Here is a 25,160-nt window from a genome sequence, read left to right as displayed (position 1 = left end):
TACCTCTTTGTTAGAAGGTGGGTAACATGCTTTATCCTCAGTACTCTGGAATTACAGTTAAGCCAGAGAATTTTAATGACTAGCTGTTTAATGCCAAATTTACCAATACCCAGCTAGCTTACTCCCATCTTCTTGTGAACAGTGAAATAGGACATCCCCTGATAATGGCAGATATCATCCAGGCATGTAGGCCATATTAATTCAAGGAATAATGCGCATGCTTTGCCCAGGTCCTTTCTATTCTGTGGATGTGCTTTTCATCAGAAGACACTGATATTAAAGGCCTTGATTACTCTATAGAAATGATTTCCTCCTTACAGTTCCTCTCCTTGTAGCATCAGGAAAGGGGCTGAAATAGCGCCTACAAACGTGCTCTCTAGTTGCAGCCGGAGAAGGCTGTCTTTAAGATTATTTCCTGCTGTCCCCAGACGGGTCTGGTAATCTTACCCAAAAAGGAAATGAGCTTCGCTTGGCCCAGCTTTTCTGAATGGATCCATGCAGGGATCTAGCGATCACTCACTGCTTCTCTTTCTAAATGCTCATAAGCAATCTGCTCATAATTACTGGAGAACTTCAATGGGATGTCAAACTCAAGAACATGGAGTTTCTGAAAACTGTTCTCTCTTCCTTTTAAGAAGTGAGATCTTTGGCACCTTTCCTACTGTCATGATTTATCAGGTTATCAGCAGCAGTTCAATCTTCAAGAATGATTATCTCTGGGATGTAATTTTTCCAGCCTTAGAAACAACCTCACTTAAAGCAGCTAGGTGCTTGCATGGCCCCTATCCACCTGGAGCAATCTTCACTTATACAAAGCCATTTACGCTGTTAACTTCCCTAAGTTATTCTGGGCTCTGGCTTCCCAGGCCTATTCTCACAAATTCACAATGGTCTTTGGGTATGTGTCTCTCCTTTGGTCTTTTCTCAAGAAGCGCATCAAAAGGTCACCACTTAAAAAACATTGGTTTCTTTTGATACCTCCCTCTTTTTTCCTCACTGAAAGAATTTCTGACCGTACTCTAAGAAATCTGGACTTCTATGCCTCTTGGATTGCTTTCCCTTGGAGAGTCTCTGCCCCAACTATTCCTTCTCCCACTTCCGGCTTCATGACTGCCCACAAGGGCCTCCCTTTCCTCACGACCACTGCAGTGCTAATGTTCTATAAAACTGTACACTACTCCCAGCTGGATAGATCATTTAATCAGAAAAGGGACAGACTAGATGCAAGGTACTACATTGTTACAGCAACAACTATGGTTTGGTGACCTGAAGAGTCACCGAGAAGTTCTCCTAGGGAGTACATACATGCACAAGTACTTGTGTCTTAATTCCAATAGAATATCTGGTCTCATGTTTAAATATTTCAGGAGAAAAGCTGAAAACATACAAAGCAAAGGTTTCTCTCTAATTCCTCCTGCTTCCCAAAGTTGGGAGCTGCTCCTGTTAATGTCCACCTAGGGCTCCGCTCAGAACCAGCTGTGTGTGTATAAAGGACACAGAAAGACAAGGAAGGGCTCATTGGTGGAGGGATGAGGAGAATGACAACACACTAATCACATGCACAAGAATTTTCAAGGTTTATTCACAGAAAACAATTTCTATTTCTACTTCTAAAATATGTTTTGCCTAACTAGAGGCCCCATACTGTGTGTTCTTGAGCCACAGTTAAAACCCTATGCCTAAAAGTCTTCCTACACTGCCCAGGAAACTGGCCTACAGTGGGGCCAGTCCAACTACACATGTCATTTAAGGGTATATTGGAGATGGAGAAGGTACTATAGCCTGAGAGAAAGGGGGATTTTCATGTGGAAACATGTCTGGCGTATGTGAATGATATGTGTATGTGGTCAACCCTCCCATTAACCAGATAGAGGAGGGGACACTTAAACGTTCTGATGACTTCAATCACCTTCTAGTAAGACATTTTGTGTCTGCCAGGACCAAGCAGGGGACATGGAAGACTTTCTTCTCAGTAGAGATGAAAAGATGACGAAGCCCAGATGACTACAGTGGCAGGGCTCAGAACCCAGGGAGAAAGAGTCCAGGCCTTTGTTCTCAAAAATCTGTGAACTGCTATGGACTTGGACCTTGGGAAGAAGAGCAACCATGGAGGTAACAGGGGGAGGATAATAGCTTCTTCCCAATTCCAGGTTTGCCTTTCAATAATCCTCATGTGATGCTTCCCCTCGAAAGCAGAAGAGACTGGCAGCCCCAGGGATTGCCTGGCTTAATGAAGAAAGCTAACATTTTTTGATATTTCCAAGGCAGACACCCTCTGGTAAGGGTACTGGGCAGCACAGATAAGGGTCCATCAAGGTTTTCTCTGTCTTAGGATAAGAGTGCAGTGGAAAATACTGTCAATCTGGAGTCAGAAGACCTAGGCTTAGCTCCTTGCTTTGCTACCTACTCCCTTGGGCAAATAAGTCACTCATCTTCTTTGCGAGATTGGACTAGGTGACTTTTAAGGACTTTTCCGATTCTAAATATATGATCATGTCAGACTAAGCTTCCAGTCAGTGATATGAAGGATACAAGAGGAAGGAAGATTACCTGCTAAGGCATAGAATGTTACTACCCAAATTTCTTGGTAACTGTCTAGTACTTCCCTTACATGTGTCCAAAATGCACAAAAGAATTTAATCAGGAGAGATAAAGGGCTCTAGTGGATTCTGCTGAGACCGAACCTAAAAGAAAACTTCTGAAGTAGTAGAATTCAGGAGTGGTATTTCTCTTTTACAATAACAAAGGGAAATGCGTTAACTGTTTCCCAGGAAAGCCTCAAGCAAGCTTCTAAAGAAGTCCTGGAGATGGAGTAAAGAAGATAAGAGGGCAGGGCCCTATGAGATTTCTCATGGGGTAGGGCCCTGGTCTCAGGGTAAATATCGTCCCTGTTTCTTACAGGTCATAATGGATACCCTCTATCTGGGACATTTCTAAAAGCCCAGTATCTCTGATACTGGGTAGGAAGAGTATTGGATCTAAAACCAAGGACTAGATTTGAATTCTGGCTCTGCTACTTGCATGACTTTGGACAAGTTATTTAACATTCCCTCAAGCTCATTTTCCTTCTCAATATAACGAAGGTGTTAGACCAGATGCTATCAAGGGGCCTTCCAGTGGTATGTCCTACAATGAGATTTCTGCTAAAGCCCCAGGAGTCAGACCACCTCTGGCACTCAAAATTTAGGCCTTTGGAGGCCCTAATACCTACAGACAGGATCTTACTCCAAATTCAAACATTACCTTGAGAATTCAAACTTTTTGTCTCTCAAATGCTCCCAGGATACTAGATTATAAAGATCTCCTTAGGAGAGAATGTCTGTACCTGCGTTCCTGGTAAAAACAGCCCATGTGAACTCTGTGATGTGAGGAATGTAGCAGGCATCCTTTGGGGAAGCATTATTGAGAAGGTTCTGATGCCACAGGCATCTGAAAGGTGCTTACATGCTGGAATTCCCAGCTCAACAGCCCCACTTCTACGCTACAGATGACAGCCGAGATACTCCCCAGCTGTGTGCAGAGGCAACAACAGTGGGTTTCTGTACCAGTCCTACTGAGCAGCCCCCTTTGTTCAGCGCTTAGACTCCAGAGCAATGAATGCCTCTTCATGCTCCACGTCCTAAATCAAAAAGCACCACCCTCTCGACCACTGTAGGTTTACAACTACAGCTTTCAGTCTTTACAAGGCAGCCTTAGAGGCAAGGTTCTTCCTAATAGGGCAGTGTGACACGACAAGGTCAATGCCACTGAAGGGCTCTGCCATGTTGAGTTCATTTCTTCCCATACCTGGCAACCCACTTGATTTCCTTTCAGATGATAGTCCTCCCTAGAATAAAAAGTCTACTAAGTTCTTAAGGATTCAGATACTTTTCTAGTTAGACGCTAGCATCTTCCCTCTTTCCCCAGAAACTCATAAAATGGAAAACAATATATCTGAAACTCTAAGTAGCCAGGAGTTATTCACTACCCTTGGCTGTGCTACACTGAAGCTGCCACTTGGAACCCATTTCATGAGAAACACTGCCCTTGTCTATTGCTCCAGGAGGCAGTTTAAAGAAGAGTGTGAGCCCAAGTTCTCTCCTCCCCATCATCTCAACCCCATCACCATTTTCTCATACCTCTAAAACCAAAGAGGTATCTCCTTCTAGTCTAGGTCTGAATAGATAGGTAGCTCTTCCCCAAAGGCATTCTCTCAATGCCATGTTCCCTTTACCTCCAAATTCCAACATCCCAGACACCCAGCAGGGAGGAGGGTTGAACACAAGATGATAGATACATGTAGTAATACAAACTGCTCTTGTCCCCACAGAGCTCAGCATATTTTTTCAAAGGTTCTGAACTTCTGCTCCTGAAAGGCAGGAATCAACCCTTGTAATGGGCTTTGTGGTCTCCCACCAGGGCAGAAAAGTCATCCCTACGAGGTGAAGTGGCTGTTCCATCACCAAAATGTTCCAAGGGACCAGTTTAATCAATGTGAACCTTTAGAGCTATGTTAAAGATGTGGTACCCAAAGTTTATCTGATAAAAGCCTAATTTCTCAAATATATAAGGAAATGAGGCAAATTTATAAAAATAAGAGCCATTCCCCAATTGATAAAAGGTCAAAGGATATGAACAAGCAGTTTCCAGAAGAAGAAATCAAAGCTATTAATAGTTGTATGAAAAAATGCTCTAAATCACTACTGATTAGAGAAATGCAAATTAAAACAACTCTAAGGTATCACCCTCATACTTATCAGATTGGCTAATGTGATAGAAAAAGAAAATGATGAATGCTGAAGGGGCTATGGAAAAATAGGGACACTGATGCACTGTTTGTGGAGTTGTGAACTGGTTCAGCCATTCTGTAAAACAACTTGGAATGATACTCAAACGCCTATAAAAGTGTGCACACCCTTTGACCCAGAAATACCACTGATAGATCTGTAACCCAAAGACGTGAAAAGAACAAAAAAAGGAAAAGGACCTATATGCACAAAAATATTTATAGCAGCACTTTTTGTGGTGACAAAGAATTAGAAATTGAGGGAATGCCCATCAACTGGAGAATGGCTAAACAAGTTGTGGCATATAATTGTGATGGAATACTACTGTGCTATAAGAAATAAAGAGCAGGATGGTGTCAGAAAAACCTGGAAAGATTTATATGAACTGATGTAAAGTGAAATGAGCAGAACCAGGAGAACACTGTACATAGTAACAGCAATACTGTACAATAATCAACTGTGAAAGACTTAGTTACTCTGATCAATACAATGATCCATGATACTTTCAAAGGTCTCATGATGAAAAATGCTATCCGCCTCCAGAGAGAGAAATGATGAACTCTGAGTGTAGAATAAGCACACTTTTTTCAATTTCTTTTTCTTACCTTTCTTTGGGGGTGGGGGGTGGGGATGGGGTGGGGGTACAATATGTCTAATATGGAATTGTGCTTTACATGACTTCACATAGAAAACGGATGTATTATATCGCCTGCTCTCTTTCTCTCAACAGGTGAGGGAGGAGCTGGAGGGAGGAAGAGAATTTGGAACTCAAAATTTGGAAAAATGAAAATTACAAACACACAACTAAAAGGGAGAAGAGATGTTGTGCCTAACACATTATTCCCATGCTATCCCAGCAAGAAGCTCTGTACTTTGCCACCATTCAGGTGGGGTGTGACGTCTCAGTTAGTCCAAGTCTGAGGCCAGGAACAGCTGCCCTTACCCAATTCACTTACCTAAGTCCCTCATTCACTTACCTAAGCTGTGTCCATTCTTTGTATAGAAGCAAGTGTTGTTGATGAGGTTGACGCAGCAGCCAATCACATCTCCAGTAGTAAAGGTGGGGCCATAAGGTTGCCCAGTTCCAGAAGAACAGAATGAATGTCCATCGTCACCATGATAACCATAGGAATGCTTGTCCCAACCTGTGGGAGCAGAAAATAATATCAACTGAATAAAGAGAACAAGGAAGGAGAAGTGGGGTCCAAGATGCATCGGAGGAAAGCTACAGAGAAATAAATCACAAAAGGGGCTTGGGCTTCCTTCTCTTTCCAAACTTACCACTCTGCGTACCTCATCACAGGGCTCTGTGGTTCACTTCATTACCTCAAAAGGATTTTAAAGAACACCTACTAGGTAGAGTGCTATGCTACACACTGGGAGTGGAATCAGGGAGATACAAATGAAGCCTAGTTTATGTCCTCCAAAAAGTTCTGCCCAACTGACAACATCACACACACACACACACACACACACACACACACACACACACACAAATAGTTAAGCAACAACACATGGCAGGATGTGATTAAATGACAAAGTGAGTGATACTGGAACTCAGAGAAGGGGAGACCAATGTGAGCTGGAATAACTGGGGAAGACTTAACAGACATGGTACTGGAGCTCAATCTTGAAGAATAAGGAGGAGAAAAGAAGTAAATTATACATAAAGAAAATCATATGAGCAAAGAAATAGGTATAGAAATAAGAAAAGGGGAAAATGACTAGATCAATCAGACTATAGTAGAAGAGATGACCGGATTAAAAAAAAATACAACAAAACAAAAAACCACCACCACCACAACAAAACAAATGCCAGAGCCAGTCTATTCCAGGCCTTGAATGCCAGGCAAAGGTTTTGGTTTGTCAGTACTGAGCCAGAAACAGGACTATAAGATTTAGAGACAGAATGAGCTCTATAGATCATTTAGTATTACTTCATTTTAAAGATAAGGAACCTGAGGTTCACAGAAGTTACTCGACTTTCCCAATATCCCCAAGGTGACATTGCCACTGAGTGATTATGGTGGGATTCTAGCTATGCTCTTCTGACGCTCAATCCTGTGTCCTTTCTACTAAACTACCACTTCGCTGGCACTCCTACAACACCATCATCAGCTAGAGATAAGCCATAGGCTCTGCTCACGGCAGCACAGCTCCACCGGCAAGAGGTATCTGTTGAGTGCATGTCAGGCACAATGCGAGGTTCTAGGCAGAGAGAGAAATTACAGTCTCTGCTCCCTATCTAGTTGGGAGCTATCTCAAAAAAAAAAAAAAAGGCTGTATATGTTAAGTGCCAAATGAAAGACACATATAAAGGTTGTGCAAAGAAATTAATGCAGATTAAATTGACTAGATAAGAGGTAGAACGAGCAGGGTCTTGAAGAATAAGTAGAAAATAAATAAGCAAAGAGGGCAGCTAGGTGGTGCAGTGGAGAGAACGCTAGGCCTGGAGTCAGGAAGACTATCTTCCCAAGTTCAAATCTGGCCTCAGACACTTATTCTGAGCAAGTCACTTAATTAACCCTGTTTGCCTCAGTTTCCTCATCTGTAAAATGAGCTATAAAAGGAAATGACAAAATCTTCCAGTATCTTTCCCAAGAAAATCCCAAATGAGGTCATGAAGAGTTAGGCACCACTAAAACGACTGAACAACAACAAAAAACAATAAATTAGCAAAGACGGGGCAATGATGAGAGGCAGGGAAGAGAGCACAGAAATGGAAACTTGAAGAGACTAGTTTTCCTAGAGTTGAGTTTCTTGGGGAGACAAAGGACATAAGGTTATAACAATTGGATGAAGGACCTCCAACGCCACGGTGTTGTTCTATGGGCAAAGAAAACCACTCTAAGTGTTCTGAGTCAACGAGGCAGTGAGTACTATGTGACAAAGCAATGTTTTTGGTTGATACCTCAGTACTATATTAGGGATTAGAGGGCATGGGTTCAAATTCCGACTTTGTTACACACTAACTAGGTAACCCTGCACAAGTCACTTAGTCTAGCTCAGTCACAGTTCTCTCATCTGTAAAATCAAAGTGTAAAAGTGTTAAATCAAATCTCTGAGGTTCCATCCAATTCTAAATCAATGATGTTGTACACAAGCTCTCCATATAGAAAAGCTTCTACTTCCTCCAAAGCAGTGTTTTCTGGAAGGATCAAATTCCTGCTTCCACATCTCATGTCATTTATTTGTATTAGGGTCCAGACCAAGGAAGGAAGAAGTACATAAGCCCCCTGACTAGAATTCAAGTAATGCTAACTAGGGGAAGAACACTCCAGGGAATAAGATACTAGATGCCAAGTAAGGCAAATTAACAGTTTCTATAATTAATTCCATGTGAAATGAAATACAAAATGTAGCTACTTTTTTTTTTAATTTTACAGAGAATCTTCACCATCTGTTTATGGTCAAATGGCCTTCACCCAGACCCAGGCTCTTCCTTAGTCTGGGTTTATGAAAACAGAAGTTTTAGTTATGTAAAATGCTGGAAGTGGAAGAGAACTTAAAGATCATCTAGTATTCCCTATGTGGCCTCTGAAAAGTCACTTCCCACTTGTTTGTACTGGTACAGAGTGAAATAAGCCAAACCGAGAAAACAATTTACACAATGATCTCAAAATGTAAGGGAAAACAATCCTGAAGGCATCTTGACTCCAGCTGATTGAAAGTGAAATACACTTTCCTGCTCTTGGCTGGCATGTTGAACTCCAGGTGTGGAATGAGGCCTGCAGGGCTAGCTGTGGCCAGGGGGCTGGTTTGTTCTGCTTAGCTACGGTTTTTTGTTACAAAGGAAAGGGGGTGGGGGGTGGGGGGGGCGAGATGGAATTTAAGAGCCCACTATGTGCCAAGCACTGAGGATAAAAAAGAAAAGCCAAAGACAGTCAGTCTCCGATCTTGGGCTCACAGTCTGATGGAGGACACAACATGCCAACCACCACGGACTAGTCAGAGCTGAAGAACTTGGGTTCCAATTCCAGCTTTCCTACTTCCTGTCTGTGTGGCCTGGGCAAAGTCGCTGAGCCTCTAAGTAGAGTACTGAATTAGATGTCCTCTACGGTCCTGGCCAGTTCCAGATCTATGAGCTAATGAAGACAGTCAGTTATGAAAGGCTATAAAGAGAAAAAGTCACCCAGGATAAGAAAGAACTCATTTCTTCCACATCTTACTCTGTTAATCTAGCTGATAAATATAAAAAGGAGTAGGATTAGTTATAGTTACCTCTTTAAGAATGCAAGCATTCAGATCAGTTTTCAGGAAGGTTGAAAACAAGAGGCAGACAAGACAGATCAAACTTGGAGGTGAATTTGTAAACTAGGAGGGGAAGAAAAAGCTAGAACTCAATTTCCTTCAGAGGACACAAAAAGTCAAAATTTCAGCAAAGAGATTGCCACCCCAAGATTCCTGAGTTTAAGTCTGGGGCCAGTCTTGGCACACAAGCCAATGACCTCTGGACCTTTTCTTTTATAAAGGAGAAACTGATGTCCTGTCACTTCAATGTTCTTTCCTTTGCCTTGTCCTAGCAGAGCTGATCCTTTACTCTTTACTCTTCTCCTCCCTGCTCAAACCTGTCCCACCGTGCTTTTCAGGGCTAAAACTAAGGAGTTGGACTAGATGACTTCTAGGCTCTTTATAGCCCTAAATACAGTGATCCTAATAATCAACCAAAAAGAATGTATTACATACCTAAATCCTAGCATTGGAGAGATAAAGACAGAAACACAGGACAATCTCTGTTCTTAAGAAACTTCCTATCAAGTGACCACAAATACATACATACATAGAGAATAAACACAAAATAAATCTAAATCATTTTAGAGGAAGAAGGCACTGGCAGTGTTGATAGAATCAAAAAAGTCTTCATGTAGAAGAGTCTGGAAGGCAGAAAGGGATTCTACAAGGCAGAGGGAGGCAGAGAGTGCATTCCAGTCGTGGGAAGGGCGTCAGAAGCACAGAGACAAGAGAAGCAACATTATGTGTGAGGAACAACAGAAGCCAATCTGACTACCAGACTATCCGAAGCAGGAAGGAGAAGATTGTATAACGAGGCTAGAAAGGCAGAGTGGAGCCCAATTTGAAGGGTGCTAAACTGAATTTATATTTCATCCTCAAGGCAACAAGGAGCCACTGGAGTTTATTGGTTGAGAAATAATATGGTCACTTTGGCAGCTGTGTACAGAATGGACTGGAGGGGGGAAGAGAATGGAGGCAGGAAGGCCAATTATTCAGCTACTGCAATGGTCCAGATGAGAAGTGATGAGGGCCTTAACTCCAGTGGTAACTGCACAGAATGGTGAAAAGGGAACAAATGAGAGACATCATAGTGGTAGAAACGCAGCAAGATAGGGAGCCAAATCAGTAAACCTGCAAATGGAAAGATGGCAGCAAGGAAGACTAGGAAAGGGGCTGGGCTGAGGGGGGCATATGCTCTGTTTTAGGCATGAATACGTGAAGGACAAAAACACTTAAGTGGATACTATGGGCTGAACATCGTTAAGCACCGACAATACAGAGAAAAGCAGGAAAGTCCCCACACCTGTTTTTAAGGGGCTAAAAGACAAGGGCAGGGTTCAGCAACCTCAGGTGTGCTAAAGATGATTAAAAAAATGACAACTATGAAGAATACAAAGAAATATTTAAAGTCCAATGCAAGATGATTCAAAGCAAGGTCAACTAAACGATCCAAGCATATACGCTGACTACAATCCTATTTTTTAAAAATATAGCAACAAAAGCAACAGATCTTTATAAGTACACAGAAAGATTTGTAAGGGAACATGGAGAAAAATACTGTTACTGCTCTAATGCTGTGAAAATGTACATTATTTCAACAAGCATATGGGTGCCTACTATGTGTAAGGCACCTCATAAGATTCTCAGCTCTCAAGTTTTCCTTCTACTACAGGGGAGAGATGTACAATTTGTTATCTTAAAAGGTACAAGAAGAACAGCTGACATTGAAGTAGTGTAAGTGTTTTAAATACATAATCACTTCAGCCTCAACCTAACTCTGTAAAACAGCTACCACAAACCCCATTTTAAAGATAAAGTAACTGAGGCTCAGACAGGTTAAGTGAAACCATGTTCACACAGCTAAAGTCAGAAGCAGGATCTGAACCCAGGTCTTCCTGACTCCCAAGTACAGCACTACATACATGATACCATGCTGCCTTTCCTAGAGACAGAGCTGTACCCATACAAACATCATGAGAACACCCAGAAGACAGGGTGTCAAGAGGTTTTTTCTATATTTCATTTTTCTTTTTAAAAAAATTTTTATTGATAAAATTTGTTTTTATATCACATCCATTTCCTAACCTCTTCCACTAGAGCTATGCTTTGTAACAGAATAAAAAAGGAGGGGAAGTGTTTCAGCAAAACTAAACAACACATCACTGGGTCTGATGTATATGCAATGTTCCATACCCATAGTCCTCCATCTCTTCCAAGAAGGCAAGGAAGTGCATTTTTTTCATGTTCTCTGGAGGCAAGCTTAGACACTATCATTACAGACCATTCAGTTTCATTTTTTTCCCACTTACTTTAAAAATTCAAAACAGTAATAGTTTAAATTTGAGGGTTTTATTTGGTGATTAACTCCATATTTGGTTTCTTTGCTGCTATTTGTTGAATGTTAAGTTTATAAATATAAGCCTAGTGATAAATGAGTAAGATCCATGAGTCAATTTTTTTCAGCACATGAAGAGGCTGTAACCTGTCTGCCCAGACAGGGTTGTACTACCCTTCCTGACTGTGAGTTGGAGGCCAACGATTTTTTCTCTGCACTTAACGAAATGGTGACTAACAGGTGACTGGTATCCTCATGATGCACACCCCTAGCCCAGTCAGGACAGAAGAAAAGAGGTCAGGGTTTTACCAAAGGCTATTAAAAGGCTACCTGACTAGTTCTGGTCTAGACCTGTACGAGGAGAAAAAAAAAAAGACTGGATAGCAGAAGGATAAACAGGAGCCCTGAATAAAGCTAATCTCTTGTCAGGGGAGCTCTTATCAAGGCTTAGCTGGTGGGAAAAGGTGGCCCCTGGCTGTTAGAGGTCCTGGAGCCTGTAGGGGCCAAGTCTAGGGTCTGGTCTTCCCTAAACTCTCCCTTTACACTGCAGGAGAGAAACAAAGCTCTCCAAATGAAGTCCCTACTCCCCCACACCTCCCCACAACCTTTGTTCTAGCTCATTTCATTTGGGAAGGGTGCCTGACTGCCTGGAAGAAAGGGAGGCAGCTTCCTCTAAGAAACAGCCGGGGAAATTCCACAGTCAATCCCACAATCCACATCCCAAAGCACGCATGCAGTGACCCAAGAGCCAAAAGTACAAACATTGCCTCAATGTAAAGCTATGGGGTCTGAGTTCTCAGTAAGGAATTACCCAGCCCTGGGAAACATCTCTGGGACAGGCTGTTCTGGTTTGTAAACAAGTCTTTGCCAGGCACACGTACTGAAGTAGGGAGGAACCAGGACTGGGGGAAGGAGTTCATGAAGCTATAAGTCCAGGGTTAGGGGAAACAGGATGAGGCTCAAGTCCCAGGGATAACAGAAAAAGAAATGCTGACGAGCTGAGGGGCTACTCCCACAAGGGCAACTGAAGCTGAGTGATTCCTTGCTTCTCCCTGGAATCATCACACATTACACTGGTATAAAGACATTAATATGAGGCTGGCTGGGGAAGCATGGGTAGGCAGCAATTCATCTGAAAAAGATCTAGGGATTTTAGTGGACTGCAAGCTCAATGTGATATGGCAGCCAAAACAGCAGATGGGAGCACAGGTTGCATTAACAGATACAGCTAAGATTGTGTCCCTTTTAATGACCCCAGTGCAGAATGCCTGGGCAACACAATGAAGTAAAAATGGCCTTGTACTCAATTCGAGGACTGAGAAGGCAACAGTCCCTTCGTCCTTGGCCTTGGTTAGCCTACATCTGGAATACAGTGTTCAGGTCTGGCTACTACAGTTTAAGCTCACTGATAAACTGGAGAGAGTGCTGGTAACTTTGAGGCCAAAGAGCCTCCAAAATAAGTTAAAAGAACCAGGTATGTTTAGACTGGAGAAGACTCAGTGGGGAAATTATGTCCGTCTTCAAGTATTTAAAGGGCTGTCATGTGAAAAAAAGGCTTGTTCTACTTGGACCCAAGGGCAGAAGCAACTGTAAATGTAAATAAGTTACAAAGAGGACACCTTTGACTGGACACGAGGGAAGAGCCCCTCACAATTAGAATGGTTTGGCAATGTGATGGTACGCCTGTGTGGGCGCTGGGATCTCACTGTGGACCTACACAACTCAAATCCTGTGGCTGTGAAATATTGGTTGGGACCTATGGACTAGATGGTGTAAAGGATCCCCTAACTATAAGGAAAACTACTAGTCAACATTTCAAATGAAATCATTCTGGGACAAAATTCTTCAAAAACAAAACAGTATAGAGCTGAGTAGTATACCCACCAAAAATGGCAAATAGAGACTGAAAACCCAATCTTATGTATTTTTATGGTTTAATATTAAGTCTAGGCAATTGTGGGTAACAGTAGTTCAGTCCCAGTACAGCTTACTGATTGAGTTCTCCAGGTTGTTTTGAGGTCCATAGTTGCAGTATGGAAATATGTTGTCTGTCAGTCCATGACAGAGATAGTGAGCTTCTCGAATATTATAATCCAAGCCACCAGCTTATGTAAGGTTAGATATTTCCTAGGTATTCCCCACCAGCCTTCATCAAAACTCAGCTCAAGGGGCGGCTAGGAGGCACAGTGGACAGAGCACCGGACCTGAAGTCAGAAGGACCTGAGCTCAAATCCAGCCTCAGACACATGATACTAGCTGTGTGACCTTAGGCAAGTAAGCTAACCCCGACTGCCTCACAAAAAAAAAAAAACAACACTCAGCTCAAGTGCCACCTCTTGAGACCTTTCCTGATCCCTCCAAAGCTGCTAGCATCTCCTCACCAAAAGAAATTGTCTTGCATTTACTGTGTGTGTGTGTGTGTATAGGTATACCAATGAATGAATGGCAAAAAGAAAAGTGAGGCATTTCCTGCTCTCAAGGAGTTCACATTCTCATTGGGGAATCCAATACATACGCGGCTTTGGCTGCATGACAGGTGGAAAGGTCAAGAAGTCCTTAGGGTACATTGGCAGGTCAGATGGAAATTCCCGAGGTCCAAAGGGCTTAACAGCAGGATGGATGGTAAGGGAGCCTAGTGGTCCTCCATCTTATCAGAAGGATTTTAACTGGTGACTCCCTGATCATCCAAGCAAGTGAGTGGCAATGTCCTGCCGCAGGTAAGGGTGGAGAGAGAGGCTGAGAAAGTGAGTCTAGAGGGACTCAGCCATGATCCAGAGTTGTGGTGGAACTGGTGCTCTGAGCTCCCTCCCTCATGGGTGGGGCTGGGGATGGGGGAAGGGGGTGGGGGTGACTTCCAGACAGAAGTGAAAACAGGAAAGAGGGCACTGGCAGCAAGGACTTCATCAGGCTCCTGTTCTTCTGCGCCCTCAAGCACATATTAAGATCTGGCACACAGTAGACTCTTTCATAAATGTTTGTCGACTGACTGCCAACATTCAGAACAACCCATGCGGATGCAGAAGTGCAACTTCAAACCCACTTCAAAGACTGCATCTGGGAAAACCCTTCTGATCATCCTCACAGCACTGCTGGCTTTCAACCCTAAACAGCTTTTGCTTGTAAATAGAATGTGAGCATGTATCCTCTCTAAGCTAATTCACTGTCCTTAAGAGGAAAAGAGCATTACAGAGTTTTTAAATACCTTGGTCTCCTAATGAGAAGCCAGCCCTTTGTAGTGTATGAGGTTTGTAGTTAAAAGGAGGAATATGGAGAAGGAGCTAGAGGGTAGGAGGAATATTTTCCAAAGTCTAGAGTGATTCTTTGATTCCTAGCCATGGACAATGTTCATCTGCACCAACGTCCTTACCCAGCTACAGCACTCCACCTTCAGATCCTCCAATTTGGGGACTTGATGTGGACCATGAGATTACAGACTGACACACATAAGGGAAATAGGGACTTCAGGAATCCAGAGGGTTACTGCTAATTGATTAAGAGTCTGCCCTAGTACAATCTGCTTCCTGAGATGAATGGCCCACAGACTGCTTTCAGTTCTCATTTCCCTAAGGCTGACTCTTTCCACATACACGCCCCACCAAGACTCTTTCCTCAGCCAGGTGGACTGGGAGCTTGTGTTTTTCCACTACCTACTCAGGGAGATTTTCTGAATGGTATGATGTCAGCCATGAGTCTGAGTCATAAAGTGTTCTCAGGCCACTTCACTTCTGCCCTCCAACATTAGTGGCCCACTAGCTTGGTTCCTTTGTCTTTCCTGGGCTCTTAAGAAACAAGGTCTGCAGGTTCTGTTGAGGTGTCAGCAGGCCATGTGAGCTTGCAAGGAAGCTGCATATAACAAGCAGGGCTTGATTGGACTGCTGCTCAGGTTAAAGGCTGTTTATAAGACAGAGAAACGTTAGTGTTTGGTGTAAGGAAGTCTTTCCTTAGGAAATATGTAAGGGAGCAGGTCCTTACTACACCAGGACTCAAAGGGCACTTAGTGTTTAGTAAAAACAGCCCTGGGCTGGAAGGAAACCAGTAGACTTGACTCCAGTCCCAATGCTGCCACTAACAAGCTGTGTCATCATGGGCAAATGTCTTTGCCTTTTGTTCTGGTATTCCTTGGCCAAAGGCCTCTCCTAGCAGTAATATTCTATGATATGACTGACCTAAGATGAAAGTGATTAGAGCTGTAGCCACTGTGTGCTCAAGAAAAATAAAAGCCTCAGAGTCCAATATGCCAGCTGAGCAAGATGTCTTGTGTTCCCCAGCCAAGGTCTGCCTTAACAACCAGGCTAGGTCATACCAAAGTAGTCGTCACTAGGACAGCAATTGTATTTCACTCCTGTTATACTCGGAACCACAATCAAATCCCTTCTGCCACTGACTCTAGAAGGAGCACATCAAGCCAGCCTCCTCTGGCCTCACTCACCACCCTGTCAAGGTCTGGACTAGCTGCCCTCTCTGGCCGTCAAACCTCTTAGGGTGTGTTGTGTCCCCCCATAAAGATAAGTTCCTTGAAGGCAGGGCCTCTCTTTGCTTTTGTTAACTGTATACCAGTGCGTGGCACATGGCAGCCACTTAATAAATGCTTTCTCCCTTCATTCATTCATTCATTAGTACTTATTTACATACACGTTTCCTCTGAGAGGACAGAGATTGCTTCATTTTGTCTTCCCGTCCTGGGCACTACCACAGAGCCTCACAAATGCCGGTCGGCTGACTGACAGATACAGGAAACTATATGACCTGATGCACACTGAAGTGGGATCAAGAGAACAATCTAGACACTAGCCACAATCACATAAATCAGTGGTGTCAAACTTAAATAGAAATAATCCTGTTGGTCATATATGGATTTTGGAAACCACAAAGTAACATTATTTATGTTTAAGTGTATTCTTATTTATTTTGTTACACATTTCCCAATTACATTTTATTCTGCTTTAGGCTGCACTCAGGAGTTTTGTTACCTTTGATGTGAATGGATATATAAACTAGCAACGGTGACGTGAATGAGAACACTAAAATGCCGCCAAGCTCTGACTGATTATAAGGACCGCTCTTAGTTCTGTCAGAGGAGGATAAAGTACATACCTTCCCCCTCCTCACAGAGAGGAAAGGGATTTAACAACAACAACGCAGATTGGGAGATGATGCCTGTCTGTCAACCAGTTTTGCCTTGCTTTGTTTTGTTTTGTTGGAGGTTATTAAGAGGAAGGATAAAATGGTGAGTGGACGAGAGTAATGGGAAATAACTGAGATGTAAAAACAAAAGGTTATCAATAAAATGTAAACCAAAAAAGGAAGGCTCAGGCCTGACTTTGAACCTGTGATTCCCTGTGCTAGCCATGCCGGAGCACCACCCTGGTGTGCAAGAGACCCACTGATAGTGAGAAGTCAGCAACAGACAGGGACAGTTATCCCCTTCCACATTACAACTTTCCCCATCGCAGGTCGACATAAGAAATTAAATGGGAATTTTGGGGGAGTTTTGCGGAAGCCAGAGACAACATGCAAAGGCCAGCAGATGACACAGAAAAAGTTTAGAAACTCAGAAATGCATAAAATATATGTACAGTATTATATAACATCAACATATTTTATCTTTTAATACCATAATAATTCAGACTTCTTATCTGGTACAAAGGGAGGGCCCAAAAATTTTGTATGGATTTTCCAGATGGGGATGGGGACGGCACCACGTCCCTAACCCCTGTGATATAGAAGGGATACCTGCATATCAAACAAGTTAGTGAGGACATGGTCTACACTAATGAACATAAGAAAACATTTGAGGTCAAGGAAAGAGCGTAAATTTTTTTTGCTGCAAAAACAAAGAGAGAAGAGCATTCCTGCCTGCCAGATTCCTGAAAACCAGGGGGAATTGATGCCAGTCTAACAGCAGGAAAGGAGGCCAAAGACCAAATACTCACAACATGTTTGGGGCTCACCTCACTGTAGGTTAAAAGAGCAGAATCAGCTGTGAGGTCTAGGAAAAAGACGAGGAACTGGAGACAAAGAAATTGGTTCTCATTTCATCTCTGCCATTAAGGGGCTCTGTGACCTTGGGCAAGTCACTTCCCCCTCACCATGGCTGAGCTTCCTAACTTTAGAGATGAGAAAGTTGAAGTACATTATCTCTGAGATCCCTTTTAAAGCTCTGATAGTCTGTGATTCACTGGCTTTACCTGGGGTTTCCAAAACAAGTGGTCTGATAGCAATCACAGAGTCAAAGATTTATAAGGTTTATAAGATTTATAAGGGATCAATCCAGCTGCCCTTCCTCATTTTTCAGATTAGGACACAGAAGTCCACCAATTAGTTACCTTGAGGATAATAATCTGAAATATACCTTTATAATGATAAGACTGCAGGGTCTAGATCTGGAAGGGCTTATCTAGTCTCACCCTCACTTTATACCAATGTAGAAAATGAAGTCTGTACAGGGATGTAGCTGCTGCTGCAGAGGCACTCCAGACTACCAGCCAGCCGATGAAACTTTCACAGTTCAGCAGCATGGAAGAGTTTCTGATTCCAAGTATGTGATCATATGTATCAAAATGTGTTAAGCTTCCAAGGTCAATGGATTAGAAGAGAATCATAACTTGAGAAAGAGGAGTCTACCCATGGAGTAGGGCTTGAGAGCTATGTGCAGACCAGAGATTTCATAGTTCTAATAATATTCCATTTCATTCCCTAAATTAAATCCCAAAACCAAGTACTGCCTGGGTAGGGTGTGGTCTAGTCACTCAAAGGCTGAATGCTTTCTGCTAGAGAGGGAAAATAATAATAATAAAAACAACAACTACCACTACTAACATTTATGTAGTGCTTACAATGTGCCAGACTTGCAATTATTATTTTATTTGATCCTCATAATCACCCTGGGAAAGAGGTGCTATTTTTATTACCCGCCATGTTCCCAATAAGAAAACTGAAGCAAACAGAAGTTAAGTGACTTGCCTAGGGCCATACAGCTAATAAGTGTCTATAGGCATATTTGAACTCAGGTCTTCTTGACTTCAGGCTCAGCATTCAATTCATTGCATCACCTATAGCCTTTTAGGAAGGTTACTTCACATGAACCAGAGACTCTGACAAAATATGTGTATGTGTGGAGAGGGGGTGGGGGCCCACACAGCAGGGAGAACAACACTCAAGCAGAGTGGCACCTAGTAGACAGGTCAGCTATCATGGGATTAAAGATCTAGAATAGATATCTTTTAACCTTTTTTTGGTCATGGATCCCTTCAATAACCTGGTGAAGCCTATACAGACCCCTCCTCTAAATGATATGTTAAAAAAATACAAAGAACTACACAAGAAAACTATACTGAAATGCAGTTATCAAAATATATTTTAAAAACAATTTTATGGAACTCAGTTTTAAAACCCCTATAATAGAGCTAGAAAAACAACTATGAAATTAATGAATCTCAAGAGAAATAATGAAAAAACAAGTGGGAAGGAAGACAGGAAATGGCAGGTCTCAAATTATATATCATCCAAATTATTGGTCCTAGTTAAAAAATAGAGGATGATTGATGGAACAGAAAGGTTTACACAACATAGAGAAGCAAAGTGTTTGATAAAACCCAAACACTCAACTTCAGGGGAAGGATTCACTTTTTAATAAAAACTGCTGGGAAAATGGAAAGCAGTATTTCAGAAGTTAGAAAAGACCAACATCTCACATAATATACAAAGATAAGTTTCAAATGGATGAATGACTTAGATATAAAAATTTGCAAAATGATGAAGGATGAAAATATCATCTCAATTATGGATAGGGGAAGTTCATGATCAAACAAGGGACACAGGAGACCAAAAAATTTATTACATAAGATTTAAAAGTTCTTACACAAACAAAATCAATGGAGTTAAAATTAGAAGGGAAACAGTTTACTGAGGAAAAAATTTTTTTGCAGGAAGAGTTTCTGATAAAGTTATAGTCAAGTTATATGAGAAATGGACTCAAATTCATAACAATGCCACTTCCGGGGGAAAAAATTGGAACTATGTCCAAAGGGCTATAAAACGGTGCATATCCTTTGACCCAGCAATACTACTACTAGGTTTGTATCTCAAAGAAATCCAAGAAAAAGGAAAAGGACCTTTATGTACAAAAATATTCATAGCAGCTCTTTTTGTGGTGACAAAGAATTGGAAACTGAGGGGAATGGCTGAACAAGTTGTGGTATATAACTGTAATGGAATACTATTGTTCCATAAGAAATGAGGAACAGGCAGACTTCAGAAAAACCTGGAAAGACTTGTATGGTCTGATGCTGAGTGAAGTGAGCAGAACCAGGAGAACACTGTACACAGTAAGAGCAATATTATACAATGATCAACTGAGAAAGACTTCACTATTCTCAGCAACACAATGATCCAAGACAATTTTGAAGAACTTATGACAGAAAATGCTATCCACCTCCAGAGAAAGAACTGATAGAGTCTGAATGCAGAGTGAAGCATACTTTTAAACTTTCCTTATTATTCTTGTTTTCTTTTGCAACATGGCTAATATGGAAATGTTTTGCATGACTACACATTTACAATCTATATCAAACTGCTTGCCTTCTCAAGGAGGGGAAAGGAAAGGAAGGGAGAGAATTTGGATCTCAAAATTACTAAAAATAAATGTTAAACATTTTTGTTTACATGTAATTTTTTAAAAAAAAGTCATTTTCCAACAGAAGAATGGTCCAAAGATATGAACAGACTATTATGAAAGGAAGAAATATATACTATCAATCAACACATAAACGAATATTCCAAAACACTAATAAAATAAAGAAACTGAAATCCCACCTCATACTCATCAGATTGGCAAAGACGGCAAAAAAAAGGAAATTGACAATAGTCAGAAAACTGTGATGGCAAGTCACTGTTGGTGCAACTGGGTGTTGGTCTAGCTCTAGCCATTCTGGAAAGCAATTAGGAACAGTGACCCTGAATCATTAAACTGTCCATGTCCTTTGACTCACAGATACCACTTACTAAGCCCCTAAAGAGAAGAAAGAGGAAAAGGACCCATATGTACAAAAATATTTATAGCAGCTCTTTTTATAGTGGCAAAGAATTGGAAGCTAAGGGGGTGCCCATCAACTGGGAAATGTAATGGAAATGATCCTAAGAAAAAAAAAACAAATGAAGATCTCAGAAAAACTTGGGAAGAATTATTTAAACTGATACAGAGTAAAGTGAGACTGGCCAGGAGAACAATTTATACAACAACACAATGTAAAGATAACCAACTCTGAAAGCCTCTAGGTTCAGCACTCTACCCACTACACCACCAAACTGGTTCCATATCGTGATTTTTAAAGATCTCGAGAATAACAAATGTTATCTCTATATTAACTAGATTCATATCTGTCTATAATATTCACCTGGTAACTAGAAAGGAAAGAGAATAAGAATTTACATAGTGCCTACTATGTGCCAGGCACTGTGCTAAGTGTTTTACAAATATTATCTCAATTGATCCTCACAATAATCCTGCAAGGTAGGTGCTATTACTGTTGCCATTTTACAGCCGAGGAAACTGAGGCAAACATGAAGTGACTTGCCCAACGTCACACAGCTGGTAAGTGTTTGAGATCATATTTGAATTCAGGTCTCCCGACTCTGCACTCCCTAACTGCCCCCATTAATCATGTACTTCCTTGTGATATATGTGTAATTTAACTCTACTGTTAACTTTCCAAGTGTTTAACCACTGCCTCCACATTTAGATTCTGAGTTTCTAGAAGGCAGGAATTGTCATACTTTTTTGAATTCCCACACAGAAGGTTTCAATAAATAATGGAAGTGGAGTTTGCTGGTCATGCAACCAACAAGATAGAGGCCTGGACATTTTCTCTTAAATTTCTCCAAAATAAGAATTATGTATGAGAGGTAGAGTAATTGCAGCTGTTTCCATGGTCTAAGACACTAAGACACTAATAACACAGCCCTTCAAAAGACTAACAGCAGAGAAGGCTAATCCTCTTGGACTCATCTCTGTCCATCACTCACACCTGACTCCCAACAGAACTCAACTCTGCCCACCCTGCCCATCCTGCTCCTCAAGGCTGAGCTGGAGGAAAAGTGGCAAGCTTGCTCTGCTGGGGGTGGGAGCATGGCTAGAAGCCATGCAGTAGCCGAAATGCTCAGCCAGCAAACTCAGGAACAGAGGGAACTGGGAAAGGTGCAGAGCTCCACCAGGTCTGAGGAAAAGGGCACCGGCATTTAACTGAGGCCAATTCTACCCTCCCAGAAGTTAGCTGGGGCACAGGCTGATGAAAAATGAATTTGCCACTGTGAGGCAAAGCAGAGACACTCCCCCCAAAATTAAGAGACACAAGGTTTAAAAACAACAACAATAACAAAATAACAACAGAGGCACCATTAAAAAGTTTCCTTCTGAAAAGAGAAACTTAAATGGAAGAATTGAAAAGAGAGGAGAAATAGCTCCATAACACCATGGACTAAACCTCATGGCATCACCCCTATAAAGTGAATCAGTGTTTTTGTCTGTTTTTTGTAACTAACCTGCAGAATGCCAGGGCAAATAAAAGGGTAGAGGAGAAGAAAGAAGGGAATGTGTAATGTATCCTACCGAAGTGATGGTAAATAATGAAGGTAAAATAAATCCTGTAGTCTCTCAGGAAAAGGGTATATAGGAGAACAGATGAGGTAGCAAAGGGAGAGAATGAAAAGGGAAAAGAAAAGAAGAAATTTCAATTCAGTGGTGGGAGGGGGTCCCACCAAAAAACCTCCCCATGCAGGGAGGATAATTCTGAGAAAAACGATTATTTCTCTCTTCTATTAATAACCAATTATTAAATTAGGACTAAGGTATTTCCCTTCCTATTTCCTCATTCAGAAATCAGCCCCTTGTAGGTTATTCAGCCAGCATCTGAAGGACATTGCTGATAATGAGACTGGATTAACATTCTCCTCAATCAATTTCAGATCCCAACCAACAAGGAAAGTTTAGATCTGATCAAAAGGTAAAGAGATTTTAGTGTAAGTGAATTCTGGCCCATTGTGTTATACTCAGGCTTGGGGGGGGGGAGGATCTTTTGTCTAGATTCCCCTGGGACTGAGGATAATTTGGGAGTAAGAGTGACACAAATCAAAGGCATATTTCCCCGCCCCTGCCCAGGTCCACCTCTCATTATATTTTCATTCTTCTCATTAACTGTTAATCAATCAGAGTTGATGGCCATCTGGTGGGAACATCCACTCTTCCAAAGGCAAGCATCAATAGGCTGCCATGATTCATCTTTGGTTCATGAGAGATGGCCAAATGACCATCCTCTTATTAATTATGCACTAGCCATAATTAATAAAATTATTAATTATCCAGAAAGTAAGTCTCCTAAATTTTTTCTATATCACACTATAATGAGATAGGGAAACTTACAATGGGGAAGGCTGGAATTTACAATGGGTATAATCTACAGCGATTTGGTGTTCAGAGAGGCTACTACCTCTGAGAGTCTTCCCTGGATCACTTTGGATCCTAGACTATCACTGTTTAGCCAGTAATGAAGAGGCCCATAATTTTATTCAAATCTTAAATTATTCCCACTGGAGATCCTAATATGCTACTTTCGTGTCTTCCTCCCATCTTCAAATCCTAGGGACCAAATGGCTCCCTGTAATCCGAGACCAGGTTTGTACCTTTATGGGATCAGCCTTTCCATTCACATAGAGCCAAAACTGCAATAAACTCAGTCATCAGCTTGTCTCAAGGCCCACAACAGGGGCTCCAAGGACCACTTTTAACAGAAGTAATTAATATACCTATCTACTGAAATGGAATATTGCAAATGAAAATAGGGAGATGAGAAAACAATTGACTCTAAAGGCAACTGGCTCTAAGCTAAAATCCCTGTAAAAATTACATGAAGAGGTAAGGGAGCAGGGACAGCATGCTGTAGTGTAAAATACACAGGACTAGAATAAAAAAAAATGTGAAATGATACTTGGAGTCACAAAAGTACACACACTTGGACTCAGAAAAGACAGGGGAAGGTCCTGTATATACAACAGTACTGGTGGCAGCATTTCTTTCTGTAACAGAAAACAAAGTGGGTGCTCATTGAGCTAAGCTCAATTTCCAGCTATGTTGGTACTTGCTGCCTCTGTTCCTGGCCAAGGCTCTTCAAGATGTTTCCATTTCCTCACCTCTAAAATGGAGGAAAATATTACTTCTAACCTACCTAACTCACAGGTTTTTTTTGCTTTGGAAAGTAGAAAGCATTCCAGCAGTGAGTTGTCCTTGTTATCATTGTGTTATATGGCTGAGTGTGGTGAGAGAGCCAAGCTGCCCAGGAAAGTCACAACATAAGAAAAAAGGATCTAGAGGGCGCACTGTCGAATGAGCCTTTATCTTTTAAGGGGGACAAACCTGTCCCCTCTTCAAAGGGGACCAATCAGAAACAGTGTAAGGTCACACCAGAAAAGCATCCAATAAGTGAATCTGACACCATGTTTACTAGCTCCTGGTCCTTAATGACAGTAGAAAACAAGGCAAATCCCAAGGCAGGGAGATGAGAAGGGCACCGCCCACTTGGCTTGGAATTTTCTGGCAATACCAGCTTTCTTCCTTGCTCCACAACAATGAAGTCACATGGACTGAGGATCAAAAGTAACCAAGGGAAATAGTTCATCATCTCACTAATCGCAGGTGTCATAATTTATAGTTATGCCCTAGAAATGAAGTCTAGAGTGATTCACTTGAGTCAACTCAGAAACTTCCTGACATGCACATTCTCTGTCTCTGTCTCTCTCTGTCACACACACACACACACACACTCTCTCTCTCTCTCTCTCTCTCTCTCTCTCTCTCTCTCTCTCTCTCTCTCTCTCTCTCACACACACACACACACACACACACACACACACACACAAAGTTCCTGTTGAGAAGGGATTGGCTTTCTCCAACTGCCACTCCACCAGGCAGGTAAAACTAGCCTAGCTGAGGGAGAAAGAAATCCTTAGGGAGAGAGAGGAGGCAATATGTGCCAGACAAGTCAAACCACCACCACTGTCTCCCCTCAGACCCTAATGGAGACAAGGTGGTACCCTGAACCCAAGAGCATTTGGAATACCAATGCATCCAGGCCACTGCTCCTACAGATAGTACAGTCATTGCTACTGAAGACTCAGAAGAGAAAGTTTTTGCCATCAAAGTCCTTGATATTGTCAATGGTTCAACATCAGGAACTGATATGATTTTACCAGTGGAAATTACACTATCAAGGTGAGGTTAACATTTGCTTTGCTGGTGCACTCTAAGGAATATGGGACCTTTCCATCTGATTTGTAGCTGAAACCTATGTGTTGTCTCTCTCATTAGACTATGAGCTCCTTGAGAGTAAGAGGTGCCTTGCATACAGTAAGTGCTTAACAAAAGCTTCATTTATTCATTCCTTCATTCACTCGATCCTCCGTCCTCACTACCTATGGTTCTATCTCTCTCTTTTTGGGGGGCTAAACTCCTTGAGAAGGCCGATGATAACTGGTACCCCCTCTTACTCTCTTCTTAAGTCTCTGAAGTCTGGCTTCTGACCTCATCATTCAAATGAAACTGCCCCTACTAAAGCTAGCAATGATCTCTAAATCAACAAATCTAATGGCTCTTTCTCAATCCTCATCCTTCTTGCCCTCTCACCAGCCTCTAACACTGTTAATTAATCACTTTTCTTTGTATTTTCTCTTCTCCCTAGCTTTTCTTTCCTGGGTTTCCTCTTACCTGTCTGAGACATGGAAAAGGTTGTAGCCACTTAGGATTACAGGAATACATATCTGAATGATAGTTCTAAAAG

General features: G+C 41.8%; 1 protein-coding gene across 5 annotated transcripts in view; it reads right to left on the bottom strand.

Moving 5' to 3' along the window:
* RANBP10 (RAN binding protein 10) overlaps nucleotides 1–25,160 on the bottom strand; it is a 135,634-nt gene that overhangs the window by 37,810 nt on the left and 72,664 nt on the right. For all 5 annotated transcript variants that reach the window (XR_002325092.2, XR_002325093.2, XM_020989323.2 and 2 more), the window contains one exon: nucleotides 5,744–5,911. Coding sequence is in view for 3 of the 5 variants with exons in the window: in XM_020989323.2 (XP_020844982.1) it covers nucleotides 5,744–5,911 (168 nt within the window). In the remaining 2 variants the exon portion in view is untranslated. The remainder of the gene's footprint in view (nucleotides 1–5,743; nucleotides 5,912–25,160) is intronic.

The sequence above is a fragment of the Phascolarctos cinereus genome, unplaced genomic scaffold (genome assembly GCF_003287225.1).
Source record: "Phascolarctos cinereus isolate Bilbo 61053 unplaced genomic scaffold, phaCin_HiC Scaffold_2;HRSCAF=192, whole genome shotgun sequence".
NCBI lineage: Eukaryota > Metazoa > Chordata > Mammalia > Diprotodontia > Phascolarctidae > Phascolarctos > Phascolarctos cinereus.
The sequence above is the reverse complement of the archived record's forward strand: the minus strand, read 5'-3'. Positions and strand labels throughout refer to the sequence as shown.